The following is a 25,619-nucleotide window of genomic DNA, read 5'->3' on the forward strand; positions in this document are numbered from 1 at the left end:
CACAAGAAACCAGACGACAACAATAAGCGCAAGATACCGCAGCCAGGCAGCGGGAAGCTCGTGTTATTGTGTTGAAAGCCAGGTGAGTGGCGGTTTATTCAACATAAAAATGGCGGCTTTGTAAACAGGCGATATCTGTTTCAGTTACTGTAGAGCATCTTGTTCTTTTTCTCTCCTCCCACTGAGGCTCATTATTGTAGAGAGCAGGTAGACTGGAGCTGGGCTGACAAAGGTGTGTGTGTGTGTGTGTGTGTGTGTGTGTGTGTGTGTATTAATAATATATAAGTATTTTTATGCTCATAGTAACAGTGTCTAAGATATTCTGCTTAGCTAGAATCTTCTTTGTCGGGCCGCCTTTGTGTGTGTGTGTGTGTGTGTGTGTGTGTGTGTGTGTGTGTGTGTGTGTGTGTGTGTGTGCGTGCGTGTGTGTCATCATGCTTTGTTATATGTGACCCCTGAGACTAACCTGACACTAACCCCTACAGTACCATGCTGTGTGTATGATGCACTTTAATGATAATGATACAAAAGTTAAATATTAAAGAAATAATAATCATATGAAACACACTCACAAACACTGCTGATTGGGCTCAGGTGACGTCAAAAAACAAAAAAAATAGAAAAAGGAAAAAAACGTGTCTACGCATTTGACACCCCCCACCCCCACCCTTCACACATAAACACACACTTTACTCATTATACCTACACAATATGTGCCTAAAAATTACACTTCAATTACAATGAAACTTTACAGGAGAATATTATATTATATTATATTATATTATACTATATTATAGTATAATATAATAACAGCATTGCTTCCTCTAAACCAACTTCATTCATAAATGTTCATGTTACATGAACAGTTTTTAGATATATAACAGTGTGTGTGTGTGTGTGTGTGTGCACGCACCTGGCTGTGTCTTTACATACTGGCGCAGCAGAGCAGATGGATAACGATGGGAGACGTCAGAGGTGGGGCAGTGATGGGAGGGGTGGGTGGGTGTGGGGTATTGGCGATAAGGAGGGGAGAATGTCAGAGGAGGGGAAGGAGGGACCATGGGGGGGGGGTCTGTAAGCAAAGCATAAAGGGAGAGAGGATGGGGCAACGTGGGAGAAAGACAGAAGTGTAAAACAAGGATGGAGGGACGAAGATGAGGGAGGTGGAGAGGCAAGGCGAGCAGATGGAGCACAAGCTTTTTTTTCTGTTCTCTTTTTTCTCCCGCTGATCTGCAGCATTTCATTTATCAACAGCAAATTTTTTATTTGTTTATTTATTTTGGTCCCCATTAACTGTTAGCAGAGCAACGGCTACTGTCCACAGGAAAAAAACCATACAATGTTGTGTTATGTAAATCAAACTTAAGTAAAAATAGAAATACACTACTTTTCAGGCTCACGTTGCGTTATACAGATCTATATACTCAAAAGTATACTTAGACATTACCATTAGTTTCACCTCCACCGTTGACATTAACATTAATACATTTTATGCATTAATCTGAATCTGCAGAATTTAATAGATAATAAAACTGATATGATTTTAGTCAACCGTCACTGTTGAGATTTTATTTATTGACCAGTATAATCTAGTCACAGATATCAGTGTCAAGTGACAAGGAATTGCAGTACAAAAGTGTGTTTGAGGAAAGCACTGACTTGTATAATTTTCATCTGTAAACTATTGGCTATAACTCTCAAGAAGATATTGATAATGTGACAACAAATGCTCGACCCAAGTGCAGAAAACAAACAGAGGCTCACTGAACAGGTTTCAACAGAGTTTATTGCAAATACTGGTAGGTGGTGAGGAAGTTCAAAAGGTCCAGTTGGTCTGGAGGCAGAGGCGAGTTGAGAGTGAAGAAGCCCAGGTGATTGACAGCAGGAGACCAGAGGACAGTGTCAGGACAGATCACAAGGCAGACCAGGAAACAGCAAGGTGTGTGAGAATGGACCTCAGGCAAACAGAGAGTCGAGTTATGATCAGTAACACGTCACACAACGCAAGGAGAAACTAGAACACTTCTCAAAGGGGCCGAGTTGAGGTGCTGTCAAAGTAGCTGAAACAAGAATGTGGTGACGAATGGTGAGTAGATCTGAGGTTATATAAGGGGAGGGCTTGATTGGTGATGACCGGCAGGTGGGTTGAACGGCAGGTGCATGTAATGATGTAATCAGGGTGGATTCAACAGAGTGCAGGGAACCATGGCTTGAAAACATCACCTCGTCTCTGTCACTTTGATCCCGAAAAGAAAATATTTTTTTCCCCATCTGTGTACACAACTGGACTGTTGTGTTTCCCTGTTGTGTTGGCGGTCAACTTGCATAAAATCTGTGTAAAAGATAAAGAATAGTGGGTGATAGCGATGAAAATGTAAATCATGTGTAAGTCTTTGCAGCTTTTCTTGCTACGTCATCTTCTCCTCCACTCTTTCCTGCTCTTGCACGAGTCTGTTGTGTAATGCCTACTCTAGCATTAACAGAGATCTGTGTGTGTGTGTGTGTGTGTGTGTGTGTTTGTTTGTGTGTGAGAGGGCAAATCTCAACGAGGGTAGGTTTCCATGGCAGCCGTGAGTTGTAGCAGCAGCTTTGTTATAACACCACACTGAGACAGTTAAAGCTGCAGAAGTTTATGGATAAAGGGGGTGTGTGCCTCTTTGTTCTTCTCTCTCCCCAAATTGCCACATTGTAGTGTGTCTGTTGTCATGGTGATGTATAGATTAGTTACGCCCACATTGCCCGGCCCTCCCCTCCTCTCTCTCTTCCACGCTTTATTTTTCTATCTCTGCCAATCTCTCCTCTTCTTTTGGTATGGATGTGTGTGTGGGTGTGTGTGTGGGTGTGTGTGGGTGGGAAAAGGAGGGGTATTGTATTTGATTGCTGTAAACTCTCAGCAAGAAAGAAAATATGTGTATTTCAAAAAAAAAAAAAAAAAGGTAAACTATCCCTTTAACCTCCTTGAACAACCCTCTGGCTTAACTGTGTTTCCTTCTACATTGGAGATTTTTTTTGCAACCACAGTCTTCAACTTCAACTTTCCATTGTAAAAGATGGACTATTTTCTTCATTTGCCATTTTCATTATCTCTCTCTCTGTCTCTCTCTCCGTCTCTCTCTCTCTCTCTTAGATTGACTGAGGCCCTACCATGCCTGTGGCCTCCACCAGGACAGAGCCTGGTGAGACCAGACAGCCTCCTCCTCATTAGCGCCTACCCCCATATGACTGTTCACTATGTTTTCTTTATTCATGTTATTGTTTAATTTTAAAAATGGCTCTTCAAGTACAAGAATGTTTGACTTAAGTACATTAAAGTAATTTAATGTTGTTTCATGTGAATACTATTGAAGGGGTGGATGAATGTAAAGGTAACATATGTAATGTAGTCTTCTAATGGAAGGGAAGAATAGTTAAAGGATCCAACACAGGCGTTAGAAAGCTCATAGAAAACATTATACAACTCTTTTCAGAGGCTGACTCATAACTTCACATAATGAGAATACTAATCTTAATTTTTGAAATAATCATAGTGCAGCTTCAAATAAAGAGGCCATACTCTGTTATCCCGTGACAACGAGATCTTGGGACAATAAGCTTTGTTATCTTGAGATAACAGGATAAAAAAATGTTTGCAAGTATGGCCTTTCTTGGCTTCTGTAAAATAGTCTGAGTCCAGTAAGAAACTCATTTCAGCATGTCTGTCTCCAGGCTGTACAAGGACATGAAAATGCATTTTACAGCAGCCCTGCAGTAACAGCCAAAAGTGTCATTTTCTTTGTTTCTTTTATTGCTCCTTGTTTTCTTTATTGTCCCCCTGACTGTGTGTGTTTGTGTGTTTGTGTTACAGTGCCCCAGGTATTGGACATGATGAGTGACAGCACGACCAGCTCCACCACGGCCAATGACCTGGACCTCATCTACCTCAAAGGCATCATGGAGAGCCCTCTGGTGTGGTTCATACACACACACGGTTAAATATAAAGAAAAATACAGGCTTGTTTGCTCGTTGTGCACATATTTGTAAAGACGCCCCTCCATCATGCTGTTGTGTGTGTTGTAGTATATGAATTGTGTGTGTGTGTTTGTGTTAGGAGCAAGAGGAGAGCCTGAAGGAGCCACATCTGTCACCGGTGAGGGAGAACAATGTGGAGCTCCTGCAGGAGATCCTCCGAGATCTGGACCCCTTCACACACCGCTCTGGCACTGCAGCTGAGCTTTCCCGCATTCTCACACAGCCTCATTTCCAGGTGTGGACAAGTATAATTAAATATCTATAACTTGCTTATCACACCATCACTTAGCCTCTTTGAACCTGTGAAGGGTGTTTTATGTACCTTTGAATACAAAATAATGAAATCCTTTTGTCTTCACACAGTTTGTTAAAAGGCAAATAGAATAGTGTGACATAATATTTTGATGTTTTGTGCCTGTGATTTTTTTTTTTTTTTTGTCAGTCTCTACTGGAGACTCATGACTCAGTGGCGTCCCAGGCATGTGATAGCCCGCCCCCAAGCCCATGTGATTTTGTGGATCATGAACCGGAGGAGGGCCACACAAACAACCAGCACCCGCCACCTGACGCAATCCGCATGGTGGGCATACGCAAAGTGGCTGGGGAGCATCTGGTAGGTCACATTAAAGCATGCAGCAGAGTATGTAATGTGTAGTTTTCTGTTAGTTACTACTGTAGATGCTGATTTTATCATCACAGAAGCAGTTAATTATACAATAATTGATTACATACACACATAAATTGTGTTTCAGGGGGTGACGTTCAAGGTGGAGGGTGGTGAGCTGGTGATAGCCCGCATTCTCCATGGCGGTATGATAGACCAGCAAGGGCTGCTGCATGTCGGAGACATTATCAAAGAGGTAAGGTAGGCCATCAAGTAAGTATGACCTTTACTGACCCCTTCCATTCTTTTGGTTGATGGTAGGATCAGTTTTGCCTTGAAATCCTAGTTGGGAACCAGTTCTGGCTTTCTGGCCAAGAGTCAGATGATAACAAATCATGTCTGTATGATGAATATAAAGCAACAGCATCTCCAGACGACGCCATGGTAGCTGTTTTTCCCCATGTTTTCAGCCTTTATGCTAAGCTATCTGTAAATACTGTTGGCTCTGAATTCATATTTAGCATACAGACATCTAACTTGAATGAGGGCATGAATGAGTGTATACTCCAAAATAACAAACTATTTCTTTAATGTAATTTACCCAAGTACGATCTATGCTAGAGTCTGTGAAGACGCTCCAATTAGCTTTTCCATCGTTAAGAGTTTAGAGGCAGCTGGTCATATACCTCACATGCACTTCCACTTAAGGAACTCTTTTCAGGAAACCTAAAGTGGACCATTCAGCCCTACGTAATTATGGACCAGTCCACAAAGTTCCACTTATGTCAAAGGCGCCCTTAACAGTGGAGTACCTCAAGGCTCTGTGCCTGATCCTCTGTTTTTCTTTCTCCTTCATTCTTTATTCTGATGTTTCCATTTTCATTTTTCATTAAAGATGCCGCAAATGTAGCTATTTGTCAATTCAGAAACTTTCTTTCGTCCACTGTGCTTGCAGGTGAATGGGCGAGAGGTGGGCCGGGACGCCAGGGTGCTGCAGGAGGAGCTGCAGGCAACCAGTGGAAGTGTGGTTTTGAAAATACTGCCCAGCTACCATGAAGCCATACCACCAAGACAGGTGCCACATAAAACACATCACAAACTGTACACTCACATGATCATACTCCAAGTCATAGGTCCGGCTAATTGCCGGATTGTTTTAGCTTGTTTTGTATTTTGTATGTCTACACAGAATACAAAACAGACAGAAATTTTATTCAAGAAAAAGAGATAAAGACCCCAGCTCTGTTTTTCCAGGTGTTCTTCAAGTGTCACTATGACTACGACCCGGCCAATGACAACCTAATACCCTGTAAGGAGGCAGGCTTAAGGTTTGAGACAGGGGACATCCTGCAGATAGTCAACCAGGATGATGTCAACTGGTGGCAGGTGGAGTACAGAAGCAGCATGTGTACACTTTATCATTTTATTTTGTGTTGGCTTGCTGATTATTTGTTAGGACTAAAATTCTATGTGTTTTAGTTTTTGTCACAAATCTATTATCATTATCTGTGTGTGCGCTGCACAGGCCCGTCATGTGGAGGGTGGGAGCACGGGGCTGATACCCAGTCAGATGCTGGAGGAGAAAAGAAAAGCTTTTGTCAAGATAGATGTGGAACTGGCGCCAGCAGGTAACAGGAAATAATTAATGAAAACAAAGAAATTATATTGATGATTGATATTTGATTTTCTGTTTTACACTGCCATCTGGTGGTGAAGTCCAGGTCTGCAAATAAATGTCAATTTTTAGTTGGTACCTCAAATCAAATACCAGCACTAAGAAGAACTTTAATAAATGCAAGGGTTATAGACAAGTCTTACTTAAAAAATCTCCCAAATAATCCTGCTGTGAAGTTTTAGTTTGTGTTTTAGTCTGTATTCACAAGCACACTGACAACGGACCCGTCTGTCAGATTGGCTAAAAACAACAGCACCTGTTTATTTTCCAACAACAAGTGGAGACACATTTTAAAGCCAGGCGTGACCTGACACACTTAGAGTTGACCATTTGTGATCAGATCCCTGAAGATGCAGGTCTGAACAGGGCTCTGCTCTCTTAATGAAGCTCTTACGAGAGGCAAACAGCAACGAGGACTCTGCTGCGAGTACTATCTGCTTTTATGTGACAGGAAATCTTTGTACTGGTGTTGGAGGGAAGAAGAAGAAGAAAATGATGTATGTGACCACCAAAAATGCAGGTAACAAAACCAGCCCTGTAAAATTTTATTTGCACTGAAGTCATTTATTTATTTATTTATTTTTTTTGCTCTTCCACCTATGTTCCTCCCTCTTTCTTTTCTTTAATCCTTCCTGTCTTTCTTCCTCTCTCAGAGTTTGACAGACATGAGATCCTGCTATACGAGGAGGTGGCCAAGGTCCCGCCTTTCAAGCGGAAAACTCTGATTTTGATTGGTGCCCAAGGTGTGGGGAGGCGGAGACTGAAGAACAACCTTCTACTGAAGGATCCTCAGCTCTTTGGCACCACCATCCCATGTATGAAATATGATGCTAAAGAAGTTTGTTTCTACAACCATTGCTCTATTAATTTTATTAATCAATGTTATTTATTAATTGCCTTTTGGGGGATATTTGTGTTTGGTTGAATTGTTTTATTTAAATTTTTTACACTGCACCTTACTGACACAGCAGCATGAACTGAAGTGTGACATTATTTCCTTGGATTTACTGTTGTCTGTATTAATAGGAAATGTAAATCAGAGGGAATTTCCTGGAGAAATCCTTAGACCCATAACTACAGAAGCTGAGAAAGGCCATACTGGCAAATATTTTATTATTAGTGTTTTTGTGTCTGTTCAGATACCTCCAGAAAGCCCAAAAAAGGGGAACGGGAAAGTCGGATGTACGCCTTCACCAGCCGTAGCAAGATGGACACTGATATCAAGAATGGTCGCTATCTCGAACACGGAGAGTACGACGGCAGTCTCTACGGAATCAAGATCGACTCGATCCATGAGGTGGTTGAGGCAGGACGCATCTGCATACTGGATGCCAACCCTCAGGTACACACACACGCACGCTTGCGTTATATTATGGAATCAAGACAAAGCTGTTCATAGTCAACTCAATAAGTGGAACATGGCACTAACTCTGATACTGAACTAAGATGTGGATGGATACATTTGTCTGTAACTAAATATACGTTTGATGAGAAGGCACTGAAGTTCACTGAACTCACTGTCGTGTTGATGAAACCAGTTTGAGACAACTTTAGCTTTGTGACGTGGCGCATCTTCCTGTCCGGTATTGGTGAGTCTGTCCACTGCAGCCTCAGATTTCTGTCCTTGGCCCAGTGTGTTCTTCTGCTGTCGTAAACCATCTGCCTCACGGTTCGATGTGTTGTTGTTTTCTGAGATGCTTCTCTGCTCACCACAGCTGTAGAGAGTGGTTATCTGAGTTACCGTAGCCTTTCTATCAGCTCGAACCAGAGTGGCCTTTCTCCTCTGACCTCAACAAGAGCGTTTCCGTCCACAGAGCTGCTGCTCACTGGATGTTTTTTTGTTTGTCAAACCATTCTGATTAAACTGTTGAGCCACAATCAACGTCACTGAGATCACATTTTTTCACCAATCCTATATTTAATGTGAACTTTAACTGAAGCACCTGACCTGAATCTGCACGATTTTACGCATTGCAATCAGTCACTGCTGGTCTCTAAGGAGCTCCATTCAGTAAGTCTGGCGTCATGTGCATTGCTCAAGGGCATCTCATATCAAGTAATACTGAAGTACAAAGTTAGTCATTCACTGTCACCACTCAGGAATCCCCAGTCAGTTGACCTAAACCCAACTATGTATGTTCTCAAAGAAACCTTAGCGTTTGCACAGCTTTGTGTGTTCTTGTTGCTTTCTAGTCTCTCAAAGTGCTGAGGACCTCCGAGTTCCTGCCCTACGTGGTCTTCCTCCAATCTCCAGACTTCGAAGTGCTCAAGGCGATGAACCACTCGGCTGTAGATGCAGGGGTGGTTACTAAAACACTGACGGTAAGAAACACTTACTGTATGCTCATGCACATGAAGAGAAAACACCAGAATAAGAATATGCAAAACTCAAAATCATGTTTCTGTCTAAGGATGAAGAACTGCAGAGGACATGCAGCGAGAGTGCTAAAATGCAGGCAGCCTACGGTCACTACTTTGATCTCAGCATCATTAACGACAACCTGGACGAGACCTACCGCACTGTCAAAGCCGCCCTGGAAACAGTTTCCAAAAACCCCCAGTGGGTCCCCGTCACCTGGGTGTTCTAGAAAGAGGCCCCGGAGGACAGAGGAGGAAAGACAAGAAAGACAACCAAGGCACTGAAAATACCACTGTGTAAATAATGGATGTTGATATTTAGATTTTGACACATTTCCACTGAAATTCAATCTGCCCTTTAGCATTATCTTAGCATCAGAACACTTTTTCCTGATTGAAGGTCCCGTATTTTACACCTTTGATGTGTTTTATTTATTGATCCATAAGATATATTTGTGGTTTTAAGAACTAAAAACCATCACAGTGTAGTTTTACATCTCCTTTCTCTCTGGAGCTCTAGTAACAACAGGTCAATGATTGGCTGACTGTTTTCTGAGTGATTGGTGGATCCAGGTGGGCGGGGCCTGGGGTGCTTTGTTGTTACATCACAAAGTTACAGAAGTCCTGACGGCTCGTTTTAAGGTTCAATTTCTGAATACAGGCTGTGTGCATTTCTCTGTGGGCTTTGATATTTTTCACAGTATTAATATAGAACCTAGACCTGCTTTATAATCAAAAAAGACATGGAAATAATCCTTCATACAATGTGGGATCTTTAAGTAACAGCTTTGCTGGATAGTGTGCAGAATATCTTCTTGAAAGTGTGTAAATACTACATCCATTATTACATAGGACTGTATTATTCAGAACAGAGAGGAGGGAATCTGACAGAAAACACAAGGGGTGGAGCAGATCAATGAGGTCCTGAATGTCAGAAATTCACAGATTTTACCTGGACATATCAAGGTGTGCGTGTGTCTGTGTGTGTGGTCCTCTTTGTGCATGGATTTTAGAGCAAAGATTTTTGTATGTTTTTAAATTATTTGTGCCATTACTGATTATCATCAGCAGACTGTAATTGTTTACATTTCATGAGAGTGAACACTACTGATGGTTACACTAAATCTACAAGCTATGAAGGGTGGTAAAATTTAGCTGACAAAATGTTTAACCTATAAAATTATGAAAATGTTGCGATATATAACATAGAAGCCAAACAAATGTCTATTCAGTTTACAATAATATGACATGAAAGAGGTAAGCCATTTCTAGTATTGTCATTAATGCATTTATTTTAAAATCGGTCATTTGACTAACATTTTCAGTTGTAAGTAGCACTCGCTTCAACACAGTACTATTAAATCCAGCATATGCAACACTTCTGTTGCTGTGTAAGGCCACAGATTTCCTCATGTCAAATTATTTATTTATTGGATAGTGTTATACTTAAAACTAAGTGTGATCGAGTGCCAACGACGACGAGCAAACCTCACAGTCCCTCTGCTCTGTCAGTGTTGTGAGAGTAGGTTGCCTTTCTTGTTTTTTTATTTAATATAGTTACACACACACACACTCACTCACTCACAGGCCCTACAGTATGCACATTAATATACTGAATTCACTTGACATCACAGTAGATAAAGAAAGAATAAGACACATCTAAAATCATCTTGGGAATGGAAATTTTTTGTACTGTCATCTAAGGATGTCACCATACCCTTATTAGAAATTTGGCTTAGCCAGCATTAGCATTAACAGCTGTTTACTAACCAGTCTAGAAGAAGCGTTGTAAGCTCAGCATCAAACTCGTTCCTTTAGCACGCTAACCAGATAGCAACGGCCTGTCTCGTCACTTTCTGAAAGATAAGAGTCAGTGTTAAATCCTGACGGACTGAACGGTAATGACTGTAGCCTGCTAATGTTGTGAACACCCAACTCATGTTATGAGCTGTCGCCATATTAGCCTAAACAAGCTAACATTAGCCTTTGTCGACGTTGTGTGTGGAGCTTTGCTACAACAGATGCCAGCTGTCGCAATTTGCAAACAAAAACAACAACAACATTTAGACAACATGTTGTTAATATAAAGTTAACGACTAAAATATCTCAATATCTCCATACATGACACTTGTTGCTGCGCCTCCACGTGTTGTTAGTATTAACTGTTTCTAGTTGCTGCTGGAGCAGTCAATCACACCAGTCAAACTATTGGGCATCATGAAGCGGTCAAACATCTACTTGCTGAAACAAAACTGCCTATTAGGTGTGGAATAGTTAATGCTGACATTATGAAGCGACTTACAGGCTAAGAACAAATATATAAAGAGATAATCAGTCAGATCAGTTCCCAGTCGCACACTGGTCATGAACACAGCAGGTGTTACCCAGTGTCTCACACACACACACACACACACACACACACACTCACAGAAGCTTGGTTTTATTACAGCACTGTATTTCATAAGAACAGGTAATTCTGTTCAACATCTAATACACCCAATTTGGAGTTTTTATTTTGTAGTATATATAATTTAAAATAAAACCTTCGTTGTATTCATTAACTCAGTTGTACATAGTTTGTAGATAGCATCTAGATACACAGTGATATAATAGATACTGATATAGTAGGTATGAGATTCTTGCCTAGTATTTGCGGTATGTAACACTTTAGTGATAACTTTAAGAATGTCAGTAAAGACATGTATACTGTCTTTTGCTTTTTCTAGTGTTGTATTTTGCACTTTCAGGCCACCGTACGTGTGGCACTGTCCATGGTGCCAACTGCAGAAAGCTCCTCTAGCAGCTTGTTTGTACTCAGATCTTTTATTGTGGCAGCTAACGAATACTTTTGATGTACAATGAATCGTTGAACGATACTTGGCAAAAAGATTGGTGTTCAGCAAATACAAGCACTGACAAATAACTGACACTAACAGACCAGTTGTTATTAGCATCTCAGTATTAGAGAAGACACTTTCAGTCACTCAGATTTTAGCTCTAGTTTTTAAAGTGGCTTAAGCAGATTTTTGTCAGGCAGCTATATTTGGATGTCTGAAGTGTTTGTCGCTCGCTCCAGGACATTCCAAAACCTCACTGTGTCCCTTTTCTACAAAATCTCATGAACGCAATAAAACCCTTTTGTCACTGTCTCTTTACTTAATTATATATATTTCAATACAACCATAACTCTGAAGTAAACTGGCCTGCTCTTTAAACATGGCTCACTGACAAATATCTAAAATAGGAAATGGCATGAAGTATAGGTTTACTGTACATTCTTTGTGTGTTGTGTATGTACTAAATATGTACTATTGAAGGGTCCCATCTCAAAAGGCTACATAACAAAAAACAAAGTTACCTTAAAGGTGTACTCCAGTGATTTATTATTGTCCTTCCATAATGTTTGGGGACGTACAACAGACAAATTAAGAAAACAATAGCCCTGCGTTTTAGAAGCTAGCATGGGTCAAGCACCAGAAACCCTGAATACTATATTTCCCATTATGTAACACTCCATTAACCACGGCAAACATGGTACATACCCATGCCCAAATGTTTGCCCTGATGACCCGTGGCTGACAGGACCAAAGCCGAACATCATTTCCAAATTATTGTCCAAACTCCTTCCAACCTGTCAGGTCCCGTCAGGTCGGGTATCCACTCTCTATTTTACAAACTTCAGATAGCTTCCCTCTGAGCAAACGCTACATTACACAACTGTTTTCACAGGGCGAGAAGTACTCATCCGTACTGTGTAAAAATCACTGGAGTGGCCCTTTAAAAATCACAAGCCTGCTTTTCAAATGAAACCTAACCAGTTACACTGTAAATGCAGATGAATGAATCTAATTCTGGAATGAGACACAGTGGTCAACAAAAAATGTTTACAATATAAGACGCTTTTCTTTCCTCAAAGCGAAAGGACAAAATCTCTACAGACGCGTCACTCTAAAAGTGGACAGAGAGTCGAGCTCGAAACTTGTAATTTTGTTTTAGATTTGAGGATTGTAGAATCAGATATTGTTGATGCTTCTGTCTATACTGAATAAATTATTGATTTGATTGAAATAAGCAGGATTGTTGTGTTTTTTTCTGTAGACAATTTCTGGTTACAGTCTTCAACACATTGATATCCAACTTAACAGGATTTATATAGTCAGTTTACACCTGTCTTACTGTTATATACACACCTGTATGTGCACGTATACTTCCTTGTATGCAATTGTTTTTCATCATTTGTATTTTTACTTGTGCATATTACTATAATCACCACAACTTATATTTATAACTCAATATTTAAAGTTATGTTTATTAAGTTTTATCATTCAATTTTAGGTCAAGTTGGTTGTTTGTGTCTATATGTCAGCCCTGTGATAGACTGGCTGACCTGTCCAGGGTGTACCCTGCCCTCACCCAATGTCAGCTGGGATTGGCTCCAGCTCCCTCCCAACCCTATAAGGATAAGCAGTTTGGATGATGGATAGACATTTAAATTTTACTGTGACTTTGTGTCATTAGGGTAGCTAATAAACAAAATATAGGAAAAAAAAGAAAAAGAAAGTTATTTTGATGTTTTATGAGGTCACTGTGACATTGACCACCTAAAATCTAATTAGTGTAAGTGAGATATTACGTTCACAAGAATGGGACACACGGACGGACACACACACACACACACACACACACACACACACACACACACACACACGAAAGTTGGAAGGCAAGCAACGGTACCGTAGGGGAGCAGGAGGATCAGAACCAGGTGAGCAGTCAGCGGACGAACCAGCCGCAGGGACCAGGAAGCGCAGAGGCAGAACTCGTGGTCGGGGACAGAAGGCTGAGGAGATGAACGCTGGAAGGTCTAGCATGGATACAGAGAACAATCTGGCAGTGAGTGAGTGAGTGGACCAAGGCTGCTTAAATACTGGCTTAATTGGAGATGGAGTGCAGCTGGGAGCAACAGGTGGGGACGGTGAGGCTGGGGAGGAGGTGTGGCAGAGAGGTGAGTGTAAAAACACCAGTGAGATCAGGTAGGAGCGATTGTGACAACACACGAATATTTGTTGTGTTTTTCCACTGAAGCAGCCACACTCGAGGCCTCTGGGACTCCTTGTAAATCTTTACTAACACACTCATCCACCTCAGCCCGGTTAGCCAGAAAGTTAAATGTCCCCAGTGAACATCGTCCCGTTCACAGCATCTTAGCTCCGCAAGCATCTTTGTTCACTTTCATGCAGTGGTGGCAAGATGGATTCAGCTGTACAGTAAGATTTTTGTAAATTCACTCATCCTGGGGCACTTCAATAATGAGCAACAAATTGGTGGTGGAAAAATGGAGTCTGATGAAATCTCATGACCTTGGTGTGGAGAATGTGTTATCTGCTCTGCTCTTTGTTGAGTTTGAATTTTCTAAATGTCATGTGTTCTATGTCCTTTTTATTGTGCTTCTTAATAACCATCCTTCCTCCTTCACTCCACCCCTCACTTTAACCTTCTCCCTCTCTGCACTCCAGTGCTCTTTCTGAGGGAGGGCATGGTTGTAGAGTAGCTTCCTTCTTTCTTGTCTCACTCACTTTTCTCTTCATCCTTCACTCCTACCTTCTCCTCATCACTTCTTACTTCAGATTACTTCCTCTCCTCTCCATCCTCTCTTCTACCATGTGGTGGTGGACTGTGTTGGGCTGTGTGCTGCTGATGGTGACACTCACCTTATTCCTGAGTACTCGTCGGCGCTACAAGGTGTTCAGCGAGAAGTGCCTGAGGCCCCCGGGACCCTTGGTCACTGACAGCAAACAGAGGGACGAGAGGCTGAAGAAAGGTAAGAAAAAAAAAAGTGCAGTGTCTGACCTTGATTATTGTGCATCTTCACTTCAAAATACTTTATTTGTCCCTTAATGGACAATTAAGGGCAAGTGTGTTTGTGTGTGATTGGACCAAATCGTCTACTTTGGCGTCCAGTTTAAACGCACACCTTTCAGTGCAACCTAAACATACTGTATCATCAGTGATGTAACCCGCAGTCATCGGGTGCTTCAGGTCTTTCAACAATCAGAAAGCCTCGCCCAGGTGACCCAGGGTTGATCATTGTCTAGGTAGCTTAATTTACCATTAATACGTCAAATTTGTAAATCTTAAGACTACAGAAAATTCCCTGTTAACAAGTCTATTTCATGCATCGTTTTAGATTGGGTGCTACCACTTCATCACCCTACATGGGCCTACAATCATTTCAGAGAGAAATCAACCTACCTATGAATTGAGGTTAGGAAATAATATTGATTTTACGGTGACATAATTAACATCCTCATCTTTTGTTGGCTACTGGTACTTGCCCACGAGATGGCAGCATTAGAGCACAAATGGCAACCTGTTGAATCTTTCTGATTAAAGGAGACAAGCGGTATTTTTTTAATGTAACTGTGGTGTGAATTATATTTCACAGTGTGAAGATTATTCCAAAAAATTTAATTGTCCTTTTTCCCTCTCATGAATCGACAGCTTGAACCACAGTTCTCCTGTTTAAAACACCACATTTGTGTTTAGAAAGAAACACACGGGGTCTGTTGTTCACCTTCTGGGTATGAATGAGAACCTGTAGAGACGGAACATGGTGTGGTGAATAAATAGCATGAGCTAGATTATTGAAACTATTTTATATATTTCTTTCAGTCTGGAGTATAGACGAGTGATGGAGCAGGGTTTCTTTTTGCTCATAAAGTTTAATGAATGTGGATGAGAGAAAAAAAAAAAAAAATCAAGAAAGACTGTTTTTAAAACCTGTGCATCTCCTTGCAGGTTTTACTGCGGATCGTGTCCCGCCTGCTCTGGATGCAGTGGTGATTGGCAGTGGTGTGGGAGGTCTGACAGCAGCGGCGGTTTTGTCCAAAGCCGGGAAGAGAGTTTTAGTTCTGGAGCAACATGATCAGGCCGGAGGCTGCACACACACCTTCGAGAATAAGGGATTTGAGTTTGATGTGGGTAAGATACCAGTACACGTACAGAACAGTATATAAACACACACACCAGCACACATCCCTGCAGCTGCAATGTAACTTTTCCTCCAGTTAGTAAAAGATCATAATAATGTGTTCAAACAAAGATTCACAACGTGATTGTGTGCCTCCACCAACCAGTCAAGTTGCAGGGAATATGGTCACAATTTCCTCTTACAGCATTGAATAATAGCCAGGAGTGTTTTTGCAGAGCATTATGATGTCACAATGAAGTTGACCTTTGACCTTTTTAGATATAAAATGTCAGCACTTTATCATTTTATCTTCTTCTTGTTAAATTGTGTTGGAAATTCTATATTTAAAGTGTGAAGCAGATTTTCTGCAGAGTGGAGCTCAGCAGGTATTGATCTAAGAGGATTAACCAGTTTATCAATTGGACTTAATAGAAACTTAAGAATTATTCAAATTTTCTGTAGTAATTTGAGAAGAGTAATGCTGTTTGGATTTCTTAACCTAAAATTTGGTTTTACGCCACTTGTGCTCAGATTTATGCCAGGCTCTTTTTATTGCCCTGTTTAGAGCACCACAAATTACCTTTACCTAAGTTTTTATAGTTGTAATGTCATCCATAATTTCTGTCTCTGTAAAGTTAAATTAGCAACCAATTTGTCACACAAAGACAGGGAAGGCATATTCAAATCTATGTGTGACCAGGTACACATAAAACAGTCTTGTGATAAAATCAAATGTGTGCACAAATGGAGCGTCTGTTCACTAACTTTAACTCTGCCACCTACAGGTATCCATTACCTGGGCCAGCTTCACGAGAACAGCCTGCTGAAGATTGCTCTGGATCAGATTACAGAAGGACAGCTGCAGTTCACACGTCTGGGGCAGCACTTTGACACACTGTTCCTGGGTCAGCCTGACCAGCGCAGGTAGGGCGTGCCTCATTACTTGTTACAGCATTGTAGAGTTTCATTCTTTCTTTTTCTTTGTTTCTTCTGAAAGGCTTTTCTTTTTTTAGTTTTAGTAATACTTTCCAAGGCTTCTCCATATCTTAATGCATCACAAAATTACAAAAGTGTTTATTTTTTCACACTCTTGAGAGTACCCGTCCTACCTCACTTCTCTGTCATTCTCAGGGAGTACCACATGCATGCAGGGAAGACTGAGATGGCAGCAAGCCTAAAGAAGCAGTTTCCAGGAGAGGAAGAGGCCATAGATGAGTTCATGAGACTGATGAAGGTACAGGGAGGAGGATTAAGGTTGTGGAGTGGAGTTTTTTTGTGCGACCACTCGTGGCCATCATTCATAAGCTCAGTAGTGGTATTCACTGCTATACAGATGACACCCAACTGTGTGTAGCAAAATTGAAAAAGGCACCTCAGAGGGGAAAAAAGAACACATCCAATCTTTCTCTTTGTTTGACTCTGCAGCACCTGCTCACTGTCTGAACAGAACTTGCTTTATAGGTAAAGTCTCTTAAGTTTGATTAATAAATACACCTGTGTGTCCTCCTCTTTCAGCTAGCCGCAAGGCGGACACCACTTATCGCCATCTTGAAGATGATACCGTTTTGGCTGGTTAACTTCCTTGTTCGTACCGGCCTGTTACATCGCATGTCTTCAGTGTTCTCCCTGGCAACAACCAACCACTCAGAAATAATGTCCCGCCTCACACAGAACAAGGACCTGCAGGCACTGTCTGCCTACCTGTTCTATGGTGCTCGACTCACTCACACACACACACACACACACACTATCATAAAATTCATTCTCAATGTAAACCTTCTGCAATTACCTTTTTTTATATGATTTTCTTTTTAGGTGTCCCCCCGAAAGAGTCCAGCTTTCTCATTAACGCGCTGCTTATTCACCACTACAAACGTGGTGCATACTATCCTCGAGGGGGCGCCAGTGAGTTCGCCTTCCACATCATTCCTGTCATTCAGAAGGCAGGCGGCACTGTGCTGGTCAGGGCTCCTGTGCAACGCATCTTGCTCAACCAGCAGGGGAAGGCCTATGGTGAGAAAGACTCTGTGCTCTAATGCAGTGGCCTTTTATTTATATATTTATATATATATATATATATATATATATATATAGTGTGCGCAGCTCGTTCTGTTCATGGTGAAACACTCCCTCTCTGACACCCACCAACTCCCTGCCTGTCAAGCAAAGCTATTTCTTAAGTCGTTTTGGGCAACTCCAAGTCAAGTCAGAATCCGTCATAAGAAAATGAATAATAAAATGAAACACATTTTAAACATTTTCTTTTAATAATGTCACAGCACTCGTAGTACTGGTAAATTGATCTTAGGTATGCAGAATCAGTTACCACGAAGGCAATTTGCTGTGCCAGCTAAAAGTCTACAACATTACACTGAATACCTTTTGTTGCCTTTTCTTCAACTACACTGACAAAACAGAAATTGCTATTATTGGCCCCAGCTTTCTGCACCCACAACTTCAGTCATCTCTTGCTCTTCCTTACAATTATTCTGAGCTCTCTGGAAGCAAACTTGGTGTAAAATTTGACTCCCACTTCATCTTCAGAGTGATGTTTCTACCATCTATGCAGCATTGCCACGATTGGTTCGATTTTGAGTTTTACTGATACAGAGTCCACCATGAGCGTGTTCAGGCACTGATGTTTTATTTTTGTTCTTACACAAGCCGCGCCGAAGGAAACCAACCTAGCGAATCAATAATTTCTTCAGAAACAGTCCAAACAAAGAACAGTAAAAAGAACTTCTATGTATGTGTTTATATCAAAAACTGTTGACTTTCTACGAAGCAATGCTAGATGATTCCTTGTGATGAACAGTATTTGTGTGTCAGGTGTGACAGTGCGTAAAGGACAACAAGAGATTGAGGTTCATGCCCCTGTTGTCATTTCCAACGCTGGCATCTTCAACACCTTCCAGAAGTTTCTGCCTCAGCAAGTACAGGACAAACCAGGTAACGCAGTGTGTGTTGTCAGTTGACTGCAGACACTGAACAGTGCATTGTAGTCTTATGTCATTTGCTGTCTTTTTCCACTGAATGTTACCTGTAACGTGCCTTTGTGTTTGTAGAGATCAAGTCATTGACGGGTATGGTTCGTCACGGTATGGGTTCCTTCTTGGTCTTTGTTGGTCTGGATGGAACCAAAGAGGAGTTAGGGATTGTTTCTACCAACTTCTGGATGTACAAAGACAACGACTTGGATTCATTGTAGGTTTCTTTATATCTTTTTTTTCCTTCTTCACCTTGTATCCTTGTAGTTTTGATCTCACTTCCATTGCTCTGTTCTATTGTATTCTTCATTTTATGGATTTACCTAATGCATTTCTCAATGTGTCTGTGTCTGTCTACATAAAACTGTGCATGAAGAATGGAGCGATACTCTAGCCTGAGCAGAGAAGAGGTATTAGGGAACATTCCCATGATGTTCATCACCTTCCCATCGGCTAAAGATCCCACATCCAGCATCAGACACCCAGGTAACACTCAGGCACATGTACATTAATGTATACTCACTACTTGGTCATCAAATCTGATCTTTGTCACCTTTGATTCTTCTCTTTGCTCCTTGAGCCTGTAAATTCCTTTCTGGATAGTGTAGCTTCCAGTCAAAGAAATGCAAGGCTGGACTAATTTATTCTGTCTTTGCAGTTCGACCAACGTAAGAGACAGACACAGACTTGATATAAACAGGTCTCTCAAAATAAGTCTCATAAAAACACACTGCCACTACACACCTTAAATATGACACACACTCACACATCCAGGACAATAGTGACACTGCAAACACATCAAACTATGAGCAACAAATAGGGGGTCTCTGAATTTATATGAAGCCTCAATCAATTACAGTTAATTATTCTATGGCTCAGGGATTGAAAACAACTACAAACAAACAAACAAACAAAAAAGATTACAGCAAAAGGCCCATAACCTTAGCCAATCCTTCACATGGGAAAAAACAGTGACAGTCAATGTTACACTCTCGGACAGTCCTATTAAAAATAAAAATAATATTAAGCTGTGGCCAAACACATTTTAGAAACCATTGTTTTCATTATATTATCAACTCAATATGCTGTACCTTTAACTCATTCAGAGCTGCAACGTGCTTAATATCAGAGCGCTACTTCCATTGTCTCCTAAATAAGGCAACACAGTTGTTAGATTTATAGAGAGTATGTTTTACCTTTACAAGAGTGAAGGACTTTACTACCGTTAACGTGCCCCTGCACATATTCAACTGGCCAAAGTTTACCCACAAGCAACAATTTTACTGGACAACCCAGGATCATTCTCTCAAGGAGATAAATGAACTGAAAATGTTGCACCACTCTTTCTTTATTCCCCTTCCTATCTCTCTGCAGGTAAGTCCTGCATGACATTGCTGACCATGGCTCGCTATGAGTGGTTCGAGGAATGGGAGGGGACAAGGCTTGGCAAGAGAGGACAGGACTACCTGGATATGAAAAACAGCATGGCCCAAGAGCTGCTGGAGTGGGCGCTAACCATCTTCCCCCAGTTGCGGGACAAGGTATATGTCAGTGCTTGCATGTAGTTGTTTATGTACTTGTGCCTTCATACGGTTATTTACACTGTAACATCTCTTGTATCCATACTCACATACACATTTACACTCAGCAGAACAGTACGTTAAGCTCTCACTTTCCCTGATTCAAAGTCACCAGTAACAAAGCAATTCAACAGTACAGGCCTAGACTACCAATATCATTAGCTCTCAGGTAATGTTATATAGCTCCCCATTGCATCTTCATCAGATATTTCTATACAGAGTGTAATACTGCCGTGAGAATTTGTGTAAAATTCCTGCACACTTGATGATTGGTCAGACTATCACTGTAAAGATGCGCTAGTTGATATTTTGTATTTTTGACTACATGTAATGTGAAAGGCATGTAGTCACACATCTGCAGAGAACCCACCCCAGACTTTTTACACATGCGGTGAATTTGAATTTCTACAGTTCTGTAATCGCCATCATCTACTGTCGATTTTCCTTTTCCCTGCCAGTACAACGTGTACATACTGTATGTGTATGTATGTTCAGGTGGTGATGGTGGACGCTGCCACCCCTCTAACAAATGTCCACTATTTGGGCGCTCCAAGAGGTGAGATGTACGGCGCTGAGCATAACTTGGAACGCTTCAACCCAGAAACGGTTGCTAGGACACGACCACAGACGCCGATCGACGGGCTCTACCTAACAGGTGACTTGACGGGACAGTTTCAAGTGTAGATTCTACAGAGATGTGACAGGTGTGCTCAGCGTTTGTTTGTGTGGGTTTGTGTGTGCGCAGGTCAGGATGTATTCTGTAACGGCATGGCTGGAGCTCTGCACGGCGGACTGCTCTGCGCCTCTGCTGTCCTCGATCAGATCCTCTACATTGACCTTCTAGCCCTGAAGACCAAGCTCAAACGCAAACGGACCAATCATAAGCTGATCTAGCAGCGACTGGGTTGTAGTATAACTGCAGATAAATGCTGTTAAATGAATGCTTTACACACACACACACACACACGTATACTTTACACCTGATTCTCAAATTGAGCTCAATTTCTGGTGTTATTTTAGGATATTTTTTTTGTTTTCCATCGGATACCATTGTTCGTGACAACAGTAAAGGAATCTTCCACATTGAAGCTAGCAGGTAGAACACCGGCTATGGCAGCTCTAATGGAGGAGATGGATGAATTTAAACCCAGAAGGACCTACATATGGCCTATTAAATGTGCAGCAAACTGATTTAAAATAATAATCTGTCATTAAAAAGAACATAGGCGTTAGGCCTCGGCATTCAGGGCTTCATCCCCGGATGTTTCGCGAATAGCCCCGGATCTCAAAGATTTAAAAAATATGAGGTGAACATGGCATTATCCTGAACTGCAGGAACAGCGGGGAACTTACGGAATAAAATGTCAAACCCAATAATATGAGCAATGTTGCAGAAAGATGCAGAAGCACGAACTGATTTCCATAAACCTGTTGGTGAATGCTGCACTTATCCTCCTGCCTCAATACATTTCCATTTATCAGTGTTGCATTGTCAGAGAAAAGCAATACAGTTGAATACAACAACTCTGCTGTTCATTTGTTTGTGCTGCTGTTTAATGCTGTTGTGTTGTTTCTATAGTAAGTCTACACTCATTTCACCCACATAGGATACACAAAATTTCCTAAAAACCTCCATCGTGGGAATTATGGCGTTTATTTTAATGTTTTTTTAATGCAAGTAACTGCAGGGAGTTTTTCAACACCATCAGTCACAGCAATACTTCAGCTGTTCCAGACCACAAGTGCAACACCACATACCCACATTATACTTTTGCTTTCTTTTAAAAAGGCTGAAATGTCAGTGTAATTTAATGTTCCCACAGTAAGACTGGTCGCAGACATGAAAACATGTTAGGTGGCACGTATATTGTAATTTCCTCGGTGTAGGGGAAAAGGGCGTATCAGGTGTTTTTTTTTTTGTTTTTTTTTTTATAAATGACTATTAAAGAATTGGTACCTGAAGAACAACACTTAAAAAAAATATCACACAAACTGCATGTTGTCAAAAAACAATATTAATTTGTGAATAATTCACCCTTTAATGACAGGATTTCTTGTTCAGAAAGGAGTAACCTGCAGAAATGTGCTGCCTTTATGGCCCATTGGCATTGCAGCTGATAAATGGAGCCACACTTTTGATGTCAGACATTTTTACACCTATTATGCAACACACAATGAAGCCTGGGTATAACTGGATGTATTCTCTGCATGGCTCTACAAAGTGTTTGTGTAACATTTTGTTAGACAATCAGCACCATTATTAGATCTTGGTACAACCATGCTGCGAGCTTATTGGCTCACTGAAGCTGATGATATTTCCTCCTTAGTTACAGGAATTTGGTACCAAATGACGAGGCGTTTACCCAATAGTAGCTAAGCACAGAAAGCTGTTTTTGTGCCTTATATGGTTAATAAAACTGCTTGAAGAAGTGTGTGTGTGTGTGTGTGTGTGTTTGTGTGTGTGTGTTAAAAAGTGTACCACTTCCTTCACACATTGGATGTTGCATATTTCTCACACAAAGTAAACCAAGCTCAACCTCAATACCTTAACATTTTATTATCTTCATTAATCTCATCCCAATGAAACTTGAACATATGGATCAGGGCATATAGATTTATATTTAAATTTAAAAAATAAGAAATATCAGTGCTGTAATGTCGTCTCAGCAAGTTTAGTTTCAGATAAACATTAAAACATGTTTAATCACGTTTCTTACTTTCATTTTAATGTGTAGGGGAGACAGGCACGGGTAGTATATCTGTTTGTATGAAGAAAAAAGCAACTGAAACAATGAAATAATTGTCAAATAAGTGAGTTTTCCTTAACAAGTATAAATATATATTAATGTAGTACAATTTCTTATATGGTCAGAACGTTTCCTCTTTATAACCTCTGATAACTTGATAATGAAAGGGTTTTTGAGTAGAGGGAGGGTCCTGTAGTTTCTTCCTCTCGTCCATCTCCTTTATAAGGAGATTACCTAAAAGCCTGACAGCCAGAGCGTCCACGGTCCTTCAGAAGTGTTCTTCCACGGTAAGAATTGCTTATTAAATTGAAATATTGAGATGACCTCTTACTCTGTCTTGACTTGGAGGAAAGCTCCAATTTTTTGCATCTGTCTACTGCATGAATGAAGGGTATGTTTTGTGCTCCTGTGTCTGTCTGTCTGAACAAGTTACCTTGTCAAACAGTGATTATGCCTAAAGGAACTGATATCATGGACACAGCGATATCAGTTGCCAGTGAAGTTGCTGGAGTCCTTCCAACACACCGTCAGTGCTCCATTCAGATCAAAAATAAATGCTCAAACTACACCCTGTCTTTCCCCAGGTAACTGCAGTTCTTTTCTGTCTTACATTGAAATCAGTTTATCATTTCATATATCATATATATATCAATTTATTAACACTTTTCCATTGTTTCTAGTCTACACATAAACAGTGGTTGGTGCGTGGAGATGCTGCCACCCACAATCGACCCCTCTTCAGATGGGAAGGGACTGTTCAGCAAGACTGCCGACACTGCTCGAGGAGCTGTTGGCGTCTTCACCTACGATGTCGTCAACAAATCTACAAAGGAGGTCACTGAGAAAATAGCTGTCATGTTCTCCGTGCCCTATGACTTCAACTTCTATTCAAACTGGTTTGCAGTGGGAGTCTTTGGAAAGGACACAAAGTGTGATCATGATCTGTATCATAACATGTACAACAACGAAGAAAACAAATTTTCCAGAAAGAAAGGAGGCTGTTGTGTCAGTTACAAGAATGATCGAATTACCATCTTGGCTACAATGTCAGACTCTTTCCAACCTGATATGAAGGTTGAAGTAAGTGACAGCTGAAATAAGAAAATTAACAAGTGCTAAGATGTAGCGCAAACCTGGAGCAACTTAATACCACATTTGTGCAATTCAAACTGTATTCTGCTTCGCTTTTTATTGAATGAATAATTTTCTCTTGTAATTTGCCTCGGAGCATGAAGAATCGGTAATGGCTTCTGTGTTATAGAAACTGGAAACTAGATTACTGTGATTTCAGCTGTAATGTCTTGTGATGAAGTAAACTGTGTTATAAATTGCTTTTATTTTTTCACTGTAAAGCTCAAACATTCAGTAAATCTGCAAAGTCAGTCCTCTTCTGGGTGTGGTCATTCTCAACCATGAGTTCTGTTTTTGAAACAAATAATCTGCAGTATTACTGAGTCAGATGAGAGAGTGGTCTTCCCACCAATACGTTAGTTCAGTTGTGACTGTACTTGAATACATACAAACTGCATATTTAATAACAGATATTTCACCAAAGAAAATAAGCAACTTTTATTTATAAGTTTTATATAATTTTAAGAAATACACTTATTTTCTTTCTTGCTGAGAGTAAGCTATCGCTAAATAGCCAATGTTAGCATTAACAGCTGGGCAGGGATACCAGTTCAGGACAGACTGGATGTAACAGTGACTGGGTGTTGGAAAGTGAGGAGGACCAGGGCTAACTGGTTAGCATGCTAACTTCAGTAAAGAAGTGATAGAAATAACAAAACAAGAGGGGTGCTTTCCACCTCTGGAGACAGCTCTTGGTGAGTAAAGGAATAAAGTTTAATGCTGAACTTGCAACATTTCTTCTAGACTGGTAAGTAAACAGCTTGGTGACGTAGCAATTACAAAATTTACAAATAGCTCCTATAAACTGTACATAAACCCAAGTGTAAATATGACAATCAGCCATTTTAAGGACATCATGAACCAAACTTTGTCTTGTCTCTTGTGAAGAGAAGTGGTGGGGGAAAACTGTGCTTTTAATAGTCATGTTTTCTTTTGGTTTTCTTTTCATGTAGCACAGAACATGTGGTATAATTGATGACCCTAAAGTCAGCGACCAAAGTGGGAACTAAAAGTAGACTATACTTTTGCTTGATTTCACGTGACAGCTGAAAATCATTGTCATAATCCAGGATCCGGTCCTTGATCTTGCTGGGAACATGGTGGCAGTGTAGTGTGAGCTTGACCAGTCTATTCGCTATTACCTGTAGAAATTGGCCAGGAGGTCCAACCATAGGATGACAAGGTCCTGTCTGTTTTCATGGTCTTCTCTGATGAGCTGCATGACTACACCAGTGTGCTCCAAACATGCAGGAACAATAAGAACCCCACCCTTCTGCACTCAGGGCCCAATTTAGCCATTATTGAAGAGAAACTTGGTCAATCTTTGAGAAACAATGCTGAAAAATACCTTCCCATTGACACGCAGCAGTGAGATTGACCAAAACTGACTGATGTTCTCTGAGTTTTCCTCTTTGGGGATCCAAACTCCCTCAGCACATCTCCACTGGTCAGCAATTCTCCCCCTTCACAACACCACCTTAAAGTTTTTCCATAGGTGTCGGTGGAGGACTGGGCAGCGTTTGCAAACTGTGTATGGTATGTCACTGGGGCTTAAAGGAGA

General features: G+C 40.9%; 2 protein-coding genes across 2 annotated transcripts; both read left to right on the forward strand.

The window, feature by feature from the left end:
• Nucleotides 1-8: 8 nt before the first annotated feature.
• Nucleotides 9-10,046, forward strand: mpp2a (MAGUK p55 scaffold protein 2a). Its single transcript, XM_023416274.2, has 14 exons — nucleotides 9-82; nucleotides 3,128-3,176; nucleotides 3,845-3,945; nucleotides 4,089-4,244; nucleotides 4,452-4,622; nucleotides 4,762-4,869; nucleotides 5,569-5,688; nucleotides 5,868-5,999; nucleotides 6,139-6,241; nucleotides 6,740-6,808; nucleotides 6,942-7,103; nucleotides 7,428-7,630; nucleotides 8,482-8,610; nucleotides 8,700-10,046. Exons 2-14 carry the CDS (start codon nucleotides 3,146-3,148, stop codon nucleotides 8,874-8,876), a joined length of 1,662 nt encoding a protein of 553 aa, XP_023272042.1. The 5' UTR covers nucleotides 9-82; nucleotides 3,128-3,145; the 3' UTR covers nucleotides 8,877-10,046.
• Nucleotides 10,047-14,136: 4,090 nt separating this feature from the next.
• LOC111662398 (inactive all-trans-retinol 13,14-reductase-like) lies at nucleotides 14,137-22,610 on the forward strand. Its single transcript, XM_023416250.2, has 12 exons — nucleotides 14,137-14,464; nucleotides 15,442-15,624; nucleotides 16,399-16,537; nucleotides 16,745-16,847; nucleotides 17,129-17,324; nucleotides 17,429-17,626; nucleotides 18,443-18,562; nucleotides 18,679-18,817; nucleotides 18,977-19,086; nucleotides 19,975-20,141; nucleotides 20,676-20,835; nucleotides 20,926-22,610. Exons 1-12 carry the CDS (start codon nucleotides 14,305-14,307, stop codon nucleotides 21,072-21,074), a joined length of 1,824 nt encoding a protein of 607 aa, XP_023272018.2. The 5' UTR covers nucleotides 14,137-14,304; the 3' UTR covers nucleotides 21,075-22,610.
• The last annotated feature ends 3,009 nt before the right edge of the window (nucleotides 22,611-25,619 follow it).

Source organism: Seriola lalandi, unplaced genomic scaffold, assembly GCF_002814215.2.
Source record: "Seriola lalandi dorsalis isolate HSWRI2012SDOR001 ecotype SW California unplaced genomic scaffold, Sedor1 jcf7180002054563, whole genome shotgun sequence".
Taxonomy (NCBI): Eukaryota; Metazoa; Chordata; class Actinopteri; order Carangiformes; family Carangidae; genus Seriola; species Seriola lalandi.